Genomic DNA, 20088 nt, shown 5'->3' on the forward strand with positions numbered 1-20088 from the left:
ATTCTAACAAAATGCACATTGACTCCAAAAAGGTGCATCAAACTATATTGAACGTTCTGTTTAAAAAAAAAAATGTGCTCAGTATGATAGAAAAGTTAAATTATACGGAAGACGGATAGTGCCACTCAGTGAGTGTGAATATATGTTTTTTGGTGCGTGTGAAAATATTTGTTGTACAGCAGCCGCCACTTAGTGGCGGCCGCCACTTATTATCTGGCGGCCGCCAGATAATAAGTGGCGGCCGCTGAACATAAAATTATTTTCACACGTACAGACAAAATATATTCACACTTATAATAAGTGGCGGCCGCCACATAAAAAAGTGTGAATATATTTTTTTTGTACGTGTGAAAATATTTTTTTGTACAACGGCCGCCACTTATTATCTGGCGGCCGCCAGATAATAAGTGGCGGCCGCTGTACAAAAAATATATTCACACTCACTGAGTGGCACTATCCGTCTTCCGTAAAATTATAATAGTTCTAAAAGAAATCATGAACTTCATGTCAGTGAAAAAAAAATCGCCTTGAATTATTTGAAGGGATTAAGGGAGACAAACTCGGTGGCATGAAGATACGGTCTTCAAAACGGGAGAAATTGATGTTCAAAGATTTGTCCGCGAACATCAAAATGTCCGAGTCTGTGTAACGGTCATTTGAGCTTATTTACAGATCGGCCTTCGCAGCCGTAAATATTCTCAGGTTTACTGGAAGTTGAAACCAAAAGCCTGCGGTTAAACGAGTGCTTAGAGCGGTCGTAGCCAGTATTAATAATGACAATTTAACATAATAAAAACTGTTATACCAACATGCCTGCAATGTCACGATTAGAACCACACTGACGAATTTAGCCGTGTCATTAACAAATTGACATGAACGTTAATATGAAACCTAGTATGAAATAAAAGCCAGATCCATGATCCAAGAAATGGCATCATTGTAGTGACTTCATTTTATGAAGACGTCACTCTAGTAAGACCACAACTTAATATTTTTGCATGGAACCAAAACCCAAACAGCGACATCGGAATAGTTGAGAGTGTCCGACGCCAAATCGGCACGTTTTTGGCATGAAGGACTACCACCGCGATTCAAGTATGTCTGACATGCTGACATCACTGGGATGGGAAACCCTACATGACAGACGTCTCCTCCATCAGGTTGATCCCCTCTACAAAATTCTACATGGCGAAGTAAATATAACTACTCCTGCGAACATCATCCAAAACATACTATCTAGCCGACGACACAACCAGGCCAATCAACATTGGCCTGGGATGGGAAACCCTACATGACAGACGTCTCCTCCATCAGGTTGATCCCCTCTACAAAATTCTACATGGCGAAGTAAATATAACTACTCCTGCGAACATCATCCAAAACATACTATCTAGCCGACGACACAACCAGGCAAATCAACATATAGCCTCATCAACAGCAACAGGCAACCTGCTCGCCAGAGTGGACTGCTACCTCTAGAGCCCTTTCCCAAGAGCTGTTTGGATTTAGAACTGGCTACCAGTGGCTGCGGTCACTTTGACCAATCTGTGAGGGTTCCAGAAGCACTCCCTATAAGAGGGAGGGAACTACCAATCTCTCTCGGGACAAATTGACAATACCATCATCCGATAAGCATCACAACTGCACATGCACTAGATCACACATCATGGAATTGCAAACCACCCTCTCCAGGGCAGCAGCATTGCTTTTAGGAGAGTGCACCAATGCCAGATGCAAGGTGCAAGATCAAATAAAAGGTAATTGCGGTCAACAAAAAATCTTTATGAAGCGAATGAGATCTTCAAATTTTCTAATCATACACTATAAATGAAACCTCATCCATGCGTTTGAAAATAATCAAGCCACACAGACACACATATGCCCTAAAATGGTACAAAACTATATTTTGTACCATATTCCTAAATGTTTTTCTCGAAAAATCAGTTGGTACGTTTCGGGTAATTTTAAATGCAATAATAGAATATATAGCAGAGATGCGACCGTTGTAGAGTTACACTATAACGGTACACTATTTTTGCCTTTAACGCTAGCTATGGTACTAGAGAATGCTGAAGTCTGATGGTATGTGTCTTTCTATGTGATACTGGTTTCACAGAACTTGACAAGTTTTACTCTTCGGTTTTGGTGGACTTTTTCTTTCGGTGAGACCTTTTTGCTTTGGTTTTCCTTGATTCATCGTTGAGGGCGTGCTCATGGAGACATCAGTGATTAGATTTGATGCTTGCTCATTGCTGGTGCTCGCTGACTGGAAACGAGCTGAGAATTTCAGAAATGCAACTCTACCATCCTGTAGCATTACAACAGCAGTGTTGCATTTGGCGGACATTACTATGGATCTGCTCTTTGCGTACGTGTGATACCTCATCACATGCTTGCCAGTCTTAGTGTCCCACACTTGAATGTAGTTGTCATTCTCACCAATCGACACCAAGAATCGGCCGTCGGGACTGAATATCACACTACTGACTTCAGACTCGTTCGCCTGCTTGATGGAATGCTTCAAGGAATGGGATTGGACGTCCCAGATGATGACGTCACCGCCATCGGCCCCAGATGCCGCCAGGTTTCCATCGGGGGAGAATGCGGTTGACGTGACACGATCTGTGTGTCCTTTCATCGCCGTGATGCGTGAGAAGCTGTCCAGGTGCCACAAGTGAACGTCGTGGTCCCTGCAGCCGGCGACGAGCCTCTTTTCATCCGGCGACACGGCGATGGACAATACATCATCATGATGACCAAGCTGTGAAACGACTTGCCCCGACCTGCTGTCGATAAGCTGGAGTATCTTTGTCTTTCCTGAGGGGTCGTACAAGCTCGATGCATATTGGTTGACGAATAGGCCATTCCTCAGCATGCGAAACTCACAAGAATTCAACTTGATGATTTGCTGTGTCTGCCCCGATTCCAGATGGAAGATGTGGATTCCCCACTTGGGTTGACCGATTCCTGCGACAAGCTTCTTGTTATCGGGGGTGATGACACAATGAGATGGTGTGATCCATTCCTCTTTGAACTTGCCCTTGACCGCAAAGTCTGGAAGGCTAAGTACATACCATCCGTTGCTAGATCCGACCATGAAGGTATCATCACTGCTGATGGCGACAGCTCTGCAGTTTCCATCCATAGGATCCTGGAGAGATTTGATCAGCTTCCCACTCTTCAAATCCCAGAGCTTGATGGTTCCATCATCTCCAGTTGTAATTACTTTGTCCTCGGTATTCAGGGTCACTACTTCATACGTGTAACCGTTGTGTTTACTGATCATCAATTCTGGCTCCTTAGTCGATGTTGAGTTCTTAATATTTCCAACATCCCAGACACGGACGTTCTTGTCTTCCGATGCCGTGAGAATCTTGGAACCATCCGGTGTCACAGCAACCGACGTTGCCTTTAAGATGTGTGGAAGTTTGACCTCTATTGCCAATGTTTCCAGGTTCAGAACCACAGCTTCTGACATGTTCAGTGCAGCAATAACGTACCTGAAAAAATCCCAAACCATTTAAAAACAGCACATTTAATAACAATTAGCTGATTTAAGATGTTGCAGGATCAACAAAATCATAACTGGAGTGTCGCTTCCCCTTGTAATGATATAGATATCAAGATATACATATACATATCAAAGCAAAAGAAAAAGTAAAACGTACATTTCGTTCGGAGTAACAGCCATGCAGGTGACATCACCATCTCCCCCGAAGCCATCTTGTAGCTTAAGAAGCGTTCTCTCTGTGCCCTGTCCAGTCCCAAACATTTTCACGTGACCAGAGGATCCACCGGAAATCACGCGAGAGTTGTCTCTCGTGATGTACATGGCTTTGACGGGGGAGCTAGACTCGGGGTTGCTGGAGTCCCCCAGATGTTGCAAGTCGGGGAAGCTATAGAGAGATACTTCAGTGCCGTGGACAGCAAGAAGTCGCCTATCTTGGGAAAGCGCCACCTTGTCGAACAATTGGCGCTGCATCTCGCGGATCGGTTCACCTTTCAGCATGTCCCAGAGAATCAGCACGTCATCGTGGGAAAAAGATATCGCCACTTGTCGGTCATCCACTTCAGTTGTAAGGACGCCCATTATATCGTCTAAAATTGAATGACAGAAGAAAAAAAATTACAGGAATTAGGCAAAGAGTTCGTATGCAAAGCTTGAAGTGTTTGACGACTCATAGACGTGGCAATCAAGCCTAAATTGTGTTTTTCTAATAAAATAATGAGCCAATGATGTTTGACTTTTGTGTTTGACTTACCTGCGTGCTTGTTCAACCAGTGCATGACTTTCCCAGTCTCTAGGTTCCAGATGATCACGACGTGTCTGCTTTCATCGTCGTATTCTTCCTCGTTCCAATCCTCCTCTTCTGATTCTTCTCTCTCCATAATGAACTCTTTTTTCTTTGCCGCCTTGTGTTTTCGTTTTGAATCAGAGATGATCTCATCTTCCTCGTAGTCTGTGTCTTCGTTAGGGTCATCATAGTCGATTTTTGTCCGCAGTCCGGTGACGGCGTACTTCCCGTCCACACTGATGGCCAGGTTTGACTCGCTTAACCCGGTGTGCCCTTTCAGGCGGTGGATAAGATCTCCAGTCTCCATATTCCAGACGCATACTTTCCCCGACTTCATGTACTCTCCCATATGGCTGTACGTCACACAACTCTGATCATCCGGTGCAATTTCGACCCCGTAAACGGTTTCTCTATGACCTGTCAAGGTGTGTACCAAAGTGCCGTTGTCTATCTGCCAGATCCGAGCAGTGTTATCCCTGGAGCCAGTTAGCACCAAACGGGAGTCACTCGTGATTGCCAAGGAAACTACCTCCTCTGTGTGGCCCTCTAGTGACGTCAGCATCATTCCCCCTGGAGGTTGGAGGCATGTGCTGACTGGCAACCACGGGAGAGACAAGCTCCCTCTCATATTTGCTTGATCGACGAGGGACTTTATTCTTGGAAACTTGTTGGCTGCGTTCATCAATCTTCCCATGACCTCTGGCGCCAATTGGTCAGGATCATTTGAGATGACTGAAGAAGAGAGTCGTAAGGCGCCAAGCAGTATGTTTATCTCCGCATCAGTTGTCTTCTCATCAGCATTGCAGAAATCAGCCAGGACATCTTGCATGGAGAGGGCCTTGACCTTGCACAGCAAAAAGTCGAAATTAAAGAGTGCAGATGTCTTCAGTGTGTCCCAATCCTCAGCTTCTGTCAGATGGAAAGGTAGTTGTGTAAGCTTTCGGAGGTTGAAGTTCAGATTGGCTTTCGCTTTTCCCGTAGCACCCGAGAAAGTCAGTGGTTGGCTGGAGACTTTACGATCTTCCTCTGCTTCAGCTGGAACCCCGAAACGCTCGACTTGCAGAGCAGAATATCGGCATGGTTTCTTTCGTCCATCAGACCAGGTTCCTTCAAAATACTCTGCACAATTCTTGTGGAGCTTTTTCTTTAAGTTGGCATCGTGGAGGTACCTCTGACGGGCTGTCTCAATGAACTGACGATGATACCAATACATCACTGTCACACCGTCTGCATCTCTATCGACTAGGTACGAACTGATGTCATTTCGGACTCTTGTCCACAGGGATGGAGGGATTCGACGAACAGGTGGCATCCAGAATTGATAGACATCATTTAAGACGTCATCGTCTAAGGACAAGAGATCCTCCAGCTCGGTCTCTGTGAGACCGGTAGGCGACAAGGTGATGTAAGCAAGGGCTCTAGACACAAGTATTTGACCGTGATACTCTTCAAGTCTGCCGAATATCAGATTGATCATGTCTCGGATACTTGTCTTGAGAATGCATCTATCCATGGCATGGTAAGAATGCCACTGCGTGGCCTGGTCAAAGACAAGTTTAAGGAACAGAGGAAGGCTGCACTCCGCCACTGCCTTATCAATCAGCTCCAGTTGAGAGCTCGTGATGTTCTTTTTGACAGAGGTTAACCAGGTCTTTAAAATACCGGTGCTTTCCTCTTGGGAAAAGGGCGCCACTTTAATGTATGGAGATGAGTCAGGGAGTCTTTCCTTGACTGTTTCCAGGATGCCATGCTCTCTTGGAAGTGTGGAAACTACGAGAGCGACGTACTGTGGCAACACCTTCGGGAGCCAAACCATTCGATGAGCGCCATGTTCACTTGACAACTGATCAAGTGAGTCAAGGAAAATGACAAGGGGCTTTTCAACCGTGGCGAATTTCATGACTTTAGAGAAGGCGGTAATAAGTTTGTTATACTCAGTAGGAACTTGGAAGTCTTGCTCATTATACACCTGCAGTATCTGTTTGCAGAGTGTTGTCAGAACTCGTTGTATGGATGAGGTATTTGGACTTGTACCAAGAAATCGTAGCACCATGGCAGTGCCGGAGCCTGCTGGAAGCCACGACTGCTTGACAAGAGCTGCACACTTTGCCATGATGGACGTCTTCCCGCTTCCTGACTCTCCGTGTAGAACCATCGGAACACCACCTTTCCCGTTATCACCCTTCACTCGTCTCAAGACGTAGTCTTCCACCTTCTTGATGACATCATCGCGACCCTGGAACCCAACACATTTGGTGAGACAGAAAGACAGGTGCTGCAGAACCTCCTGGTGTAAGGGATCTTCCAGACTATCAAGCTTCTCCTTGAAGACACCAGTATCTATCATGTTTACCATCCTGGTGTAAAAAGTATCCAGGAAACCTTTTATGTACTCTCGATGTTTCTTATTCTCAAGACTAACCCCATCCTTCGTCCACTCGCCAAGCTCTGTTAAGATTATATTGGATGGTGGGAGTACTTGGGCAACTTTTTTATCACGCAGATCAGAAAGTAATTCTTGTGCTTCGGTGTCCACCTTCCCAGCCTGCAGATCAATGAACTTTGAGGCTTCTCTCGTCTCACTCTTGCTCTCTAAATCGCTGAATTTTCGGATGAAGCACAAGCAATGCTCCTGTATGGCAGACGTTACCATCGAAAGGGCGTGATCAACCTCGTCATTGGTAACTGGAATTAGAGAAAAAAAACATACCAAAAGAACAGAGTTAAGGCTAGCCTGATGGAAACGTTGTTTGGGTTAGGAATCTGAGTAGTATCCACATGAAGAGTGGATGTGGAAGATATATTTTTTCTAAAATAAGCTCACAACCGGTACTATAAGAACATTCGTTTCAGACGTGTTTGTGAGCATGAATTTGTTCTCTTCTTTTTTTTTCAAATAATAGTATACCAACCTGAAATTCTGTATTTCCTGGCCTGTTCTGCCGTTAGCAGTCCTTGCTTCTCTGCTTCGTTAGCAGCGAAGCGCAACTGGCCCTGGATTAACTCAAACGTTGTCCACCATTCTCCCTGATTCGCTTTCATTTTCTCCGGTTCGTCTTGTCGATTGAAGTATGGTAGCTTGGAGCTGATTGGTTGAAGGACGTACAAAGGCGGGACGCAGTTGTCGTCACGGATGAACCACGTGTCGAGCGTTTCCATTGGCTTGTCATTGTCAACCAATGTTTGGCGCAATATTTTGAACTCGTCGTTTTCAATTTTGGGCGGGAATGGTCGGTACCCGTACTTTTGACACAGGAACGTCTGCATGCAAACACAGGCAGAGATTACAAGGAATTTACAATTGAAGTTATTGATTCAAATTTGATCGATTTAGTTGATCATAATAATTTCTGTTACCCATATACCATATTACTTGTGACGTCATACTGCACGCAACGCAAACAGTTAAGTATTTTTTTCCACGTTATTGTGCCAATATTAAAAACACTAAGTCTTGTAACCACTCATTTTTCAAGAGATGTATGCAGAGGAGAACCGTTTGTTGAAAGTTGGCATCACCTGATGACCACAACTTCCAGTTTTTGTAAACAAGATTTAACAAGAGATGTACTATTAGGCCGAAAAAAGGCTCCGGTTTCTGGTCTGCGCGCGCGTCGCCGTAGCCATGCGCGTCGGCAAGATTGTAATTTGTTTTTCAATGTAAGACGATGTCTCAAAACCGCCAAAATCACTGGTTTCACTAGAATCCTGCTGCTGCACAATTTTAACGTGTTTTTAGGGTCACGATCGAGTATAAGCTGTATGTGGCCTCTCTAGCTCTGGGTTCCCATACATTTTGCACTAAATTAAGTCGGGCACCATTTGCAGTCATCATCAGCCGACATTTGAAGAAAAAACAAGTACAAAAAAAAAAGAAAAAAAAGCCGCGTCGCCGCACCACTTTTGGGGCAAGCTCCATACCGAAGACTTTTTGGGGGCCATATATGTCATATGAGGCTTTTTTAAAACAAAGTTTAGAAATTTTAGAAATGGTGAAATCATCAAAGGCAACTTATTTCACAAAAGTAAGTGAAATTGCTTCCTATTTCAAGAAGCAGAGTTGTGACAAGTTGCAATTGGTTGAAATTGAATGTACAAGTTGCAACTCACCACAAAGTTTGGACCCACAGAGAGTCGCTGGCAGGCGGCGATCTCCGCCATGCATAATTGTCCCGTCATGTGATCATCCGTGGCTTCGTCACGTACCCCCCATCGCATGTCAATGACCTGGAACTCCAAGCCATGGTTAAACTTGCAGTAGTCCTTCAGACGCGGGTACGTTTCGCGCATCAGAGCGTTACGTTCTGTGGAGGTGTCTATGAAAAGAACATATTTAAAAGATACGAAAAACGGTTATTTGACAGTTTCCTTCCTTAGTGTTCTAGTTCCCGCCCTCTACATTGAAAGTGAATGTGATGATGGAGGGAGTGGGAGCCAGTCTACAGGGTGAGTCAAAAAAGGACACCCAAATGGCATGACCAATTTCTTTCATGAAGTTCTGCATGTAGCACTATCAAAATCTAGGATATGAAAGCACAAGCTTTCTTTTACAAGAATCATTCAAATCACTCGTGTACTTTTCTAGTTACGGAATTTTAAACACGTGCACCGTTTTAAAGTTCTGTCCACGGACCACAAAAAAAGTTTCAGTAAAACGAAAATAATTCTACGGAGCCCCTAAAGGGACATCCGAAATTATTTTTTTATCTCGTGCGCACGACATAATATCTCGTGTGCACGACATATATCTCGTGCGCACGACATAATTATCTCGTGCGTACGACATGATATCTCGTGCGCACGGGATAATTATCTCGTGCGCACGAGATAATTATCTCGTGCGCACGAGATAATTATAAGTATTAACGGAGCTTCCTGCACGTGCAGCGGACGAGTTTGTGTGAAACGAAAGCAGCGTGTCAGGCACTTTACGCTATACATTTCAAGTCATATCAGTTAAAGGACGGGGATGTTTTTTTAGGGGGCCGCCACCGGTGATTAATTTTGTCAAGTTTTGCCTTTTTCTGAGAGAGAGTGTTTTATGCAAAAAAGAACCGGTACGTGCTGGCAAAAATCAGGGAATTGGTGGACAATAACAAGAAAATTGCCGACGTGAATTAAAATTGATTTAAAGGGGAAGGAAATGAGGATTTGTTATCAGCATCAGCAGTTTGAATGGATGCGAGTCAGACGGTCTTACTCTCCATCCCATTTTCAACGAAGTCTCATTATAAAGAATGAGTGGGAAGTAGCGAAGGATGGTCGACCTTTAAGGTTTCTAAGGGTGGGAATAAAGTTAAAGCCCCCGCCCAGAGCAGTCAGTTCAATGATTGACAGCTTTTTAGCCTTTAGCAGTGATTTTCTTTGCCTCATTTTTACGCTTTTTTGCAAATTACGGGACCGGTAAGATCTTTCTCCGGCTGCTTTTGGTTGGCTTTTGTTGATTCTCCTCACCATGCCCAAGCAGACTCCGATGGGTGTGTTTATAGTGGAGCTGCTAAGGTCCATTTTTTGGCCCAATTCGTGCACTTTGTTTTAAAAGCATGGAAATTGGCGTGTGGGGTCAAAATGGGTTAGAAATCATTTTAAGGGTGCAACCTTGTATTAAAATTACCATAGACACCAGTGCTAAATGCCCATACTTCAAAATCCTTTTAAAAATACTCAGAACTCTCACATGTATATAAGCTGCACAGAAAAATGATGATGAACATGTCATCTTTCATTTTCTGTTTATTTTTTGGTGGGTTGACCATTGACTTTTCTAGATATTCTCACCCAAAGAAGACGTAACCTATATTCCCCAAAGCGGAAAAGTAGCCATCTTGAAAAACGATCCCTCCACAACATGGCAAAATAGCGCCACTTTCGAGCCCAATTGCATCCAAAATGCTCAGAAATGGTAAAAAGATTTGGAGACATTTTCGAACGATTTTTCCAAGACTTTTAGGTCAGTTTTACCGGTATTTTTTTTTCATTGCATCTGATGAAGTAGTTGTTGCTACGAAAGCTTATGCACACATTTTTCTTTAGTTAGTCATTAAAGTTATACATTTGTTTTTTTTACTTCTGCTAGTATAATTGAAATGTTAAAATATAACAGAAGAAGAAATTCTAAAGTTCATGTCTGTGAAAAAAAAATCGCCGTTATTAATGCCGAAACGTCAATACTGGTCACTGGTAAAGCTGACCTAAAAGTTGTGGAAAAATCGTTCGAAAAGGTCTCCAAATCTTTTTACCGATTCTGAGCATTTTCCATGCAAATTCCATGCTTTTAAAACAAAGTGCACGAATTGGGCCAAAAAAATGGACCTAAGCAGCTCCACTATAAACACACCCATCGGAGGCTGCTTGGGCATGGCGAGGAGAATCAACAAAAGCCAACCAAAAGCAGCCGGAGAAATTTGATCTGACCAGTCCCGTAATTTGCAAAAAAACGTAAAAATGAGGCAAAGAAAATCACTGCTGAAGGCTAAAAAGCTGTCAATCATTGAACTGATTGCTCTGGGCGGGGGCTTTAACTTTATTCCCACCCTTAGAAACCTTAAAGGTCAACCACCCTTCGCTACTTCCCACTCATTCTTTATAATGAGACTTCGTTGAAAACGGGAGGGAGAGTAAGACCGTTTGACTCGCATCCATTCAAACTGCTGATGCTGATAACAAATCCTCATTTCCTTCCCCTTTAAATCAATTTTAATTCACGTCGGCAATTTTCTTGTTATTGTCCACCAATTCCCTGATTTTTGCCAGCACGTACCGGTTCTTTTTTTGCATAAAACACTTCTTTCTCAGAAAAAGGCAAAACTTGACAAAATTAATCACCGGTGGCGGCCCCCTAAAAAAACATCCCCGTCCTTTAACTGATATGACTTGAAATGTACAGCGTAAAGTGCCTGATACGCTGCTTTCGTTACACACAAACTCGTCCGCTGCACGTGCAAGCAAGCTCCGTTAATACTTATAATTATCTCGTGCGCACGAGATAACTATCTCGTGCGCACGATATATTATGTCGTGCGCACGAGATAATTATGTCGTGCGCACAAGATATATGTCGTGCGCACGTGATAATTATCTCGTGCGCACGAGATATTATGTCGTGCGCACGAGATAATTATGTCGTACGCACGAGATATATGTCGTGCGCACGAGATATTATGTCGTGCGCACGAGATAAAAAAAATAAGTTTGGATGTCCTTTTAGGGGCTCCGTACAATTCACTTATGGATGTATGTGAATAGTTGAGTAGTAAATCTAATTTGCAATGAACGACGTTTTCTTTAAACATTTCTACATACAAGCAATGAAAACGCACGAAAATGTAAAAGCATGAAAAACAGCAAACGACAGGGGGAGAGGTTGGTACAAGGAGAATAAAAAAATGAAGGAAGGTGACTGGGGGCTGGGAGGCTGGGAAGGGATGTGGTTAGGTGTACATCAGCTTTATGGGAGGGAGGGAGCAAAGACAAACAAACAAACAAACAAACAAACTAACAAACACCCCAAGGAACACTCTATTAAAGTTACACAAAAATTTAACATACAAAATACATTAAGTTCAGGATAGTGACGAGCTCAGACCCAGATTATTGGTGATTTTCATTCCTACCAGATCTTTGTCATAATAAACGATTTTTTGGGGGTACCGATCGGACTCTCTCTGGAGCAGTGGCGTAGCCAGGAATTTTTCAGTGGGGGGGGGGGGGGCCGCTGGGGGGGGGGGGCTGGAACATTTCATGGGGGGGGGCGTCATGTAGATCAATGATTTTTTTTGATTTTTTTAGAAACTCAAAATCTCAGTGGGGGCGACTGGGGGGCGACTGGGGGCGACAAGGTTTCATGGGGGTCCCCCCCACGCCCCCCGTGGCTACGCCACTGCTCTGGAGTCTTACAAAGAGGTAGAGAGAATTTGTTGCAGTTTCTGAGATCTCTATGGTGAACATCCCTCCTACTTATGGCAGCAAACTGCCGAAGTGATTGGATGCAATCAGCGATTAGAAGAATTTCATGCACGTCTGCTCCCTCCTTTCAGCCAATGTGTTGAGGTTGCAGGCAACAAGTGCGTTTTACACTAAAAAAAAATCTTTCGATCTACTCAATAAAATTAAGGCAACATTGTTGCCTTAATTCGAGAACGTCGTTTCAACTTGTAATAATTTTAAGTTTTCGCTACTCCAGTTTCCTGATGAATCTCAGGTCAGGTAGCCTCCGGTAATACATTGTATTACAATTCATGTCACGTGTCCAAAACGGGAGGAATTCCTCCTTTTTCCGAAAATGTCCGAAGTTTGCCGAATTAATTTCGTAGACAATCGGATAGCGCCCGAGTATTTCCGAGTATAATATAGGTTTAATTAATTGCTAATTGCTTATTAAAAACTTTTAAAATGAGTTAATAATTAATATTAATTGCTTTTATTTAGAAAACTTTAAATTAAACGACAAATTTGAGCATCAAGTATACTCGGATCCTATGGACGAACTTTTTGCTGCGTCTTTGACGACCGTTACCGAGATTTTCTAAAACTCGGTCTTCATTCGGCTCCGCCTGCTAACAGTGCTATTTGGGTGCCTAAATTTAAAGATTCCAGATCAACATTAGTAATGTTATCTTTACAGAAATATCAAACTGTATCATCATAACTGTATATTACGAAGCAAGTGATTATTTACAAATTTGATCAGAACATTAAAAGCTATTAAGTGATAAAGCGAAATCGGAAACGAAGCCGAGCTTTGAAAAAGGGCCATCGATGTCGTCATATTTATTACGGAGGCTGCCTGACCTACAATTTAGACATGAGTGCGTCGGGAATAATTGTCAGGTCTGGGAACCAGACTAATTGCAACTCACATACAAAGGGAATCTAGTAATGAATGAAATGATGGAATTATCTGCTAGTATTGCTACACACTTCAGGGTATCCTCACTTATCACAACGTAATCTCGGTACACATTATTTAACGCAGTTCTAAGTTGAATTTTCATATTCAATATCGACAGCACTTGTGAAAGCACATGTGCACTGTTTGCATTTACTCACTGTTAATATTCTAAAGACAAGACTCCGCGCGCATTCACTGAAGTGCTCGATTTACAACAGGGATACGATGGCCGCGCAATGCCATTTAATATTATCTCCATAACACTCAGAACTCATCGGACTCTCTCCTGCTGCAGCACAGAAAACACAAAGTGAGTAATTTGACTCAATATCGTCAAAAATGAGTCATTTTGTCCGTGTAGTGACACACTTTGGCTCAAGGTGTCTCACTACACGGACAAAATGACTCATTTATAACGATAATGAGTAAATTACTCACTTTGTGTTTTCTGTGTGGTTGGTTGGACGTTAATACACCCCCCCCCGAAAAAAAACTATATATTATGTTCGCACGAAAAGCAATTTAATGTCAAATACATACATCCTAATATTAAACCAATTTTTATTGAACTTTGAATTTATCATTGAAGACTTAAACACTTTAATTTATACGCACTCTCTGTGATTTACGTGTTTATTACTCAAACTTGCTAATCAAATCTTACGTATAATTAATGACTTTTTTTTTTTATCGATATTGGCTTTACTTAGCTTTGTTGTGTTTTTATGACGTAAATACCTCACGTTCCATCTACAAGTTATGGATTTAAGTATTTAGAACTGAAATGAATTAAGTGCACGTGAGGAATCTGTTTTTTGAGTAATATTAACCAAATAGTTTATGTATCATTAACTCAATTTTAAATGATTTTGTCTTAATTTTTACTCATTTTCTTCGTGTGGATGAAACTAAATAAATTAAGTATAATTCATTTTTAACATTTTATGTTTTTTAAGTTAAGGAGAATGCACGAGAAAGTGTGGATTCGTAATCTAAGAATTCAGGAGGCGCGAAGCGCCGAGTGAATTCGTAAACTAAGAATCCACACTTGCGAGTGTATTCTTCGACTAAAACCACTGTGTCAACAGAAGTATTGGCATTAACAGTGAGTGGAGATGAAAAGACTTGGGAAAAATGTTGCAACCTGACGCCACTTCCGCGATTGTGTACAAAGCCTATGGAGAGTCAAGAAAATGTTTTAAGTATTTCCTAACGAAATTGGAAGTATTTCTCAGTCCCAGATTCATTTCTTATCATTATTTTTGCAATGAATGACCTTCATTGAGATGATATATGAAGAAAAAAAGTGGTGTCAGGTTGCAACATTTTCCCCGGCTCCTTCCGTCGACATATGGATAGTTCAGACGATGATTTCTTTCTGACTCAAAGTAGGCTTTGCAGTGACGGCGGAGAATCTGACAGTGAAGATGCATTGGTAATTTCGGAAGGAAAGTTTTCACGCATACGGTCCTATTAATGCTCATTATGGAGAACAATTGTCCGACGTGTTCAAAGTGTGGATTCGTAATTCCGAATCCACACTTTACTTAAGATTCTGTTAAGGAGAATACACGAGAAAGTGTGGATTCGTAATTTAAGAATTCACGAGGCGCGAAGCGCCGAGTGAATTCGTAAATTAAGAATCCACACTTGCGAGTGTATTCTTCGACTTAAACCATTGCGTCGAAAGAAGTATTGGCATTAACAGTGAGTGGAGATGAAAAGACTTGGGATAAATGTTGCAACCTGACGCCACTTCCGCGATTGTGTACAAAGTCTATGGAGAGTCAATAATTTTTTAAAAGTATTTCCTAACAAAATTGGAAATATTTCTCAGTCCCAGATTCATGTCTTATCATCATTTTTGCAATGAATGCCCTTCATTGAGATGATATATGGAGGAAAAAAGTGGCGTCAGGTTGCAACATTTGTCCCGGCTCCTTCCGTTGACAAATTAGACGATGATTTCTTTCTGACTCGAAGTAGGTTTTGCATGCAGTGACGGCGGAGAATCTGACAGGGAAGATGCATTGGTAATTGCGGAAGAAATTTTCACGCAGACGGTCCTATTAATAAGGGAATAAATGTGTGCTCTGGAGGTTTTTATCACTCTGTTTAAGACCACTTAGAGTCTGGGTGCTGATAATTACCCGAGCCGGAGGCGAGGGTAATTATCAGCACCCAGACTCTAAGTGGTCTTAAACAGAGTGATAAATACCGACGGAGCACATATTTATTCCCATTCATAAATACCTTTTCGGTAAGAAAAAATCATATAATTCGTTCAAAACATCCCGATTTTGTTCAACAAATTCACTTTATGCTTTTTGAAACATCCCTCTTGCAAAATAATGGAATGTTCAGCTGGCGAGTAAGATGTAAACAACCCTTTTATGGAAATTGACGCGCGCGTATCATGTTCTGCGCGATGTCGCGCAGAACGCACCTGGCGCGTTGCGTTTTGAATTTAGAACTATAAAATTCTGACTCCCTGGTAGTGTTGCGCATGCCTACGTGAGGATTGTGAACGTTCAACCAATGAAACGATGAGAGGCACTGGATTTTAGGAGTCCACATTTTATTGTGACACTGGAAAAGTGTTTAAGACCAGCTAGCCATGTCTTTATCATCCGTTTAAGACCGGCCACGTGACGGGCTCTCGACCAATAGGAATAGCTAAACTGTCTGAGGTATTTATGAATGCTCATTATAGAGAACAATTGTCCGACGTGTTCAAAGTGTGGATTCGTAATTCCGAATCCACACTTTACTAAAGATTCGTCGTTCCGAATCCACACTTTGTGACCAGCGTAACAGATTCGTAGTTCCGAATCCACACTTTTAACAATAGTGTGACGTCATAGCAATGGTTTAATTGTTCCGAATCCACACTTTGTGACCAGCGTAACAGATTCGTAGTTCCGAAACCACACTTTTAACAATAGTGTGACGTCATAGCAACGGTTTAAACTCAAATATCAACGTAAAAGCAACTAAAATTGAGTTTTAAGTATTATTCAGTCATTTAATTAGTCTAATATTACTTCAGTCTGGGTTCGTTTTTTTTAGTGTATAGCTTGTGTATTTTGTTTTGCCCATCATGATCTTACAGGCTCTGCGTTTAATTTTCTCAAGCATCTAGCTTTCTCAATCAGTTAGCCCAGAATGCCACGTAGGAGCGAAATGTTCAGCTATGGGTCTATTAACATGAACATGAATAGGTTGTAACCAGGTCCTGCTTGTAAAGGCATATTAAAATGTTTCAGTGTCTCTATCATGTGAATCCGGTCATTGGCTTTCATTAGGATAGATTTGACGTGAGTGTCCCATTTTAAGTCTTTAGTTATTTGCAGTCCCAGAATCTTAACTGCAACGACTGACTGGAGTGGAGTGTCGTTGATTGTTTAGTGGTAGCTGGGTTCCCTTGCAAATGTAACCAGCGTGCTATGGAAGCACATTTATCAGCATTGAGTCTCATGTGATTGTTCTGAACCCACTCGGCAAGGGTTGTCAAGATGGCTTTGCATTTCAGATGGAGTCTTATGCGCCTATCAATTTTTACCCCCCCCCCCGGCAGCCCCACCCAAGACGTGGGGATTGTCACTTTTCAAGTGACAAAATCCCCACCCCTCGGGCAAAATTTAAGTGACAATCCCCGACCATGCCCCAACATACATACGTGGGGCGCACTGGTAAATGCATTTCCATGGTGTACGCCAATGGTAACAATGTAATTTGAGTGACCCAAATCCCCACCCTGGGGCATGAAAAACGTGACCAAATCCCGACATCGGACCTGGGGCTGCGGGGGGGGGGGGGGACATTTGATAGGCGCATTACGATAACTATATAAGCCCGACCAATTGCAATGTTAAATCATGAAGTTCTCCAGGACTGTAAGTGGGGTAGGGACTGTAATTGGAGTAATTGAATCAATATGTAGGCTACAATATTTATTCGAAGACAAAAAGGGTGTGTGTAGGGGGGGAGGAGGGTGACAAACGATATGATATTCCCACTTTAAAAAGTGGGAGGGGGGGGGGGGGGACTTGTCCCCCGTTCCCTATGTTTGCATAATATTAACTTACTGATACACTGCAAACTCGAAGTTCACTTTCTGCCCAAGCCACTGGAAGAAGTGAATATCATCATCTCACTGTGGGGAGACTCCGAGTCTAGTCCTGCAGTTAGTTATCACATGGGCATTATCCAATAGATTGAGAGTGCTCACCTGTAAATGTTGAACTGGTGAATATCCGGACGACTTTGGAGCGTTGCTTTGGCAACTGGACGCTCAAATCCCCAAGTAACACAACTCGCTCTGCGTCTGCAGTGTTGTTCGCTTTACTGGGGGCCGGCGCCATGTTGGGGGCGTAGACAGACCAGAAATTATCAAAAGGATGAGATGTTTTGAGAGCTAGTGTGGTCCACAAAGACCAAAGCTATTCAAACTACATTGAGCCACGTGCCTGCAGCTTGTGATGATGTAGATTTTCACTGTGCACTTGTGATGAAGATCCTTCTTTTCAACAGAGTGAATGAAGTATTTCCAGTATCGACGACGCAGATATTGTATTGGCAACTCCAATTGAGCAAGCCATGTAGAGAAGTGGTATGTTAGCGCGATATTGCGAACACAGTCCTGATGTTAGTGCCATTGTCAACAACAAAATCGATCGACTTCGACCCTGACAATGATAAGGTTGATAATGTCATGTAGATTTGAATGGGTCCTTTGGGCGTTTGGTCATTCCTAAGGTCTAATTAGTTTTTGTTTATAGCTCCACCTGTACAGTAATTGCAATTATAATAATTGATTCTTTCCACCTGCTAATATTATATATGAAATCCCATTCTTGGATCCACCTGCAACGCGCAGGGTCGAAACAAATAACAACAGTCCAAACTGAACAAAGGACTTGGTGAAGTTTACGCACAGGTGCAGTTGCCATGACACTAAATATTGCTTGTGGCTACTAGGCAACGCGGCTGTTTGCTCATGGCCATTGCTATTATGATTCATGCGTGGGTGCATGGTCTTACCGGGAGCCGAGCCTGCACAGAACTTAAGCCTGTGTATTCAGAGATATTACCTTACAAAATCTCGGAATAATAATTGTTCAAACATTCATGAAATGTCGGTAGACGGGGAGCGCTATTTTTTTCTGTACGCCTTTTTTTTTTACGTACACATGCATATGGGCGTATTTCGAAGTACGTTGAGTTGCAAGTCAGGTTCTCGGTCTTTATTTTCCTTTGAAAAAAAAATTCCTCCAAACCACAAAAAGCATCCAATGGGAATCGAACTCGCACCATCGGATTTGTAATCCAATGTACATGTAGTATCCATGACACTACATTGCATGTAGTTTTAAACATTATACTATTGCAGGGCCCTCCAGCATAATTCTATGTACATACTAAACAGCGCGTGGTATTGAAAAATAGCGCGATCGGGGGGGGGGGGAGGAAGTTGTATTTTGGGTAAAGGAATGCCATTTTACAGGGGCATGTCCCTCCCCATTCTAATGCAATTTTCAAATACTTCCTGTCCACACTGATGGCCAGGTTTGACTTGCTTAAAGCTATAGTCCATCATTTGCAGCCATCCGAAAAAGTAACCGGCGTATTATTGTTCAAAAACATACTTGGTTGAAAGATAGTGGACTAAACTCCCTGTGAAACTAATCTTTCTGGCAAGCTGTCATTTTCTAGTAATCAACGAAAGAAGGCCTTTCCAACGGTAAGCGACAAAGTAATGTAAGCAAGGGCTCTAGACACAAGTATTTGGCCGTGGTACTCTTCAAGTCTCCCGAATGTCAGATTGATTAAGTCTTCAATACTTGTCTTGAGAATACGTCTTTCCAGGGAATAGTCCTTCATCTTTTTATTTCTTTCAATTTTGGGTAGACTAGCCAATTAAATTGTTAAATACTCAAACCAAAACAAAATCACCTCCCGAAAAGTGATAGTTCCCAAGCCTGCATATAGCCATTTTACAATTGGCATCCTTCCACTTTCTCAGGCAAATATAGGACCCATTTTTCAACCGTAATTTTATCAAGTCTGCCCTCAGACGGAAGCCCCCAAAACCAGGCAGTTGATCCTTGGCCATATTTACACAATTCCACCGTTTTTAAAGCCAAACGGTCTCCGTTTTCAAAAGAAATTGTTGGGGGGGGGGGCCTTCTTTGCTAATGAGCTCACGTAGAAATTCTCACTTGAATTAGTTCACTGCACCCCTAATGTTTTTCTCACGACAGAATTTGCGAATGGCTATTAAAGAGCACTGCGTCCTGGAACAGCTAAATTGGGCTACAAAACGCGCTTTGAACGAAATGATGTTAATCAGTAAAGACAATTTAAGATTAGGATATAAACAACCTCACAACCATGCTTTAAAAACTGGGCGCTTGTGTGTTATTCCTGTTTTGTGTGTGCGAGAACGAATTTCGGGGTCTACCGTTTTTGCAACCCCCAAAAGTCGAGCTGTTTGGGTGCTAGCTCGGATTCGTCCGTAATGTGGTCGCCTTTTGCGGACGTGTAAGAAATCGCATTTTGTGCATTAGTGTTTGGTCACCGCCGTCCGCGAGCACGGTCGGTGCTGTAATAGACACACACCATCGACATTAAAACGACAGGAAAAATGTATCTGTACTACGTCGTGTCCGATGTAAACAACCGGGTTTTTTCATCGTTTCTCGGGAACGGTAACTGAGATATTAGGTTGGTTTTCCTTTCAACCAGATGTTTGAAAAAGGATAAACAATCCAAAACATGAATTTTTTCGGGATTTCAGGACCTATAGTGCCCCTTTAACATATCTGCAACTTCGAAGATCTTCATCTTTTGTTACTATCCTATATCCATTTTGAAATTTCCTTGAAATTTCCCAACGCCATT

At 42.4% G+C, this 20088-nt stretch overlaps 1 protein-coding gene across 1 annotated transcript; it reads right to left on the reverse strand.

The window, feature by feature from the left end:
• Positions 1 to 448: 448 nt before the first annotated feature.
• LOC119726787 (NACHT and WD repeat domain-containing protein 2-like) lies at positions 449 to 17869 on the reverse strand. The gene is made up of 6 exons (XM_038198638.1): positions 17417 to 17869; positions 8406 to 8611; positions 7208 to 7556; positions 4263 to 6980; positions 3669 to 4098; positions 449 to 3500 (listed from the first exon to the last, which is right to left on the reverse strand). Exons 1-6 carry the CDS (start codon positions 17547 to 17549, stop codon positions 2111 to 2113), a joined length of 5226 nt encoding a protein of 1741 aa, XP_038054566.1. The 5' UTR covers positions 17550 to 17869; the 3' UTR covers positions 449 to 2110.
• Positions 17870 to 20088: the final 2219 nt, after the last annotated feature.

This window comes from Patiria miniata, unplaced genomic scaffold, assembly GCF_015706575.1.
Source record: "Patiria miniata isolate m_02_andy unplaced genomic scaffold, ASM1570657v1 HiC_scaffold_2, whole genome shotgun sequence".
NCBI lineage: Eukaryota > Metazoa > Echinodermata > Asteroidea > Valvatida > Asterinidae > Patiria > Patiria miniata.

Bases quoted from the DNA above. Each gene is read 5' to 3' on its own strand.
- LOC119726787 (XM_038198638.1), bottom strand. From the start codon at position 17,549: ATGGCGCCGGCCCCCAGTAAAGCGAACAACACTGCAGACGCAGAGCGA. The intron at 4,099-4,262 runs GTAAGTCAAACA...ATTCAATTTTAG, and splicing joins CTGGTTGAACAAGCACGCAG to ACGATATAATGGGCGTCCTT. The intron at 3,501-3,668 runs GTACGTTTTACT...GGATTTTTTCAG, and splicing joins GCTGTTACTCCGAACGAAAT to GTACGTTATTGCTGCACTGA.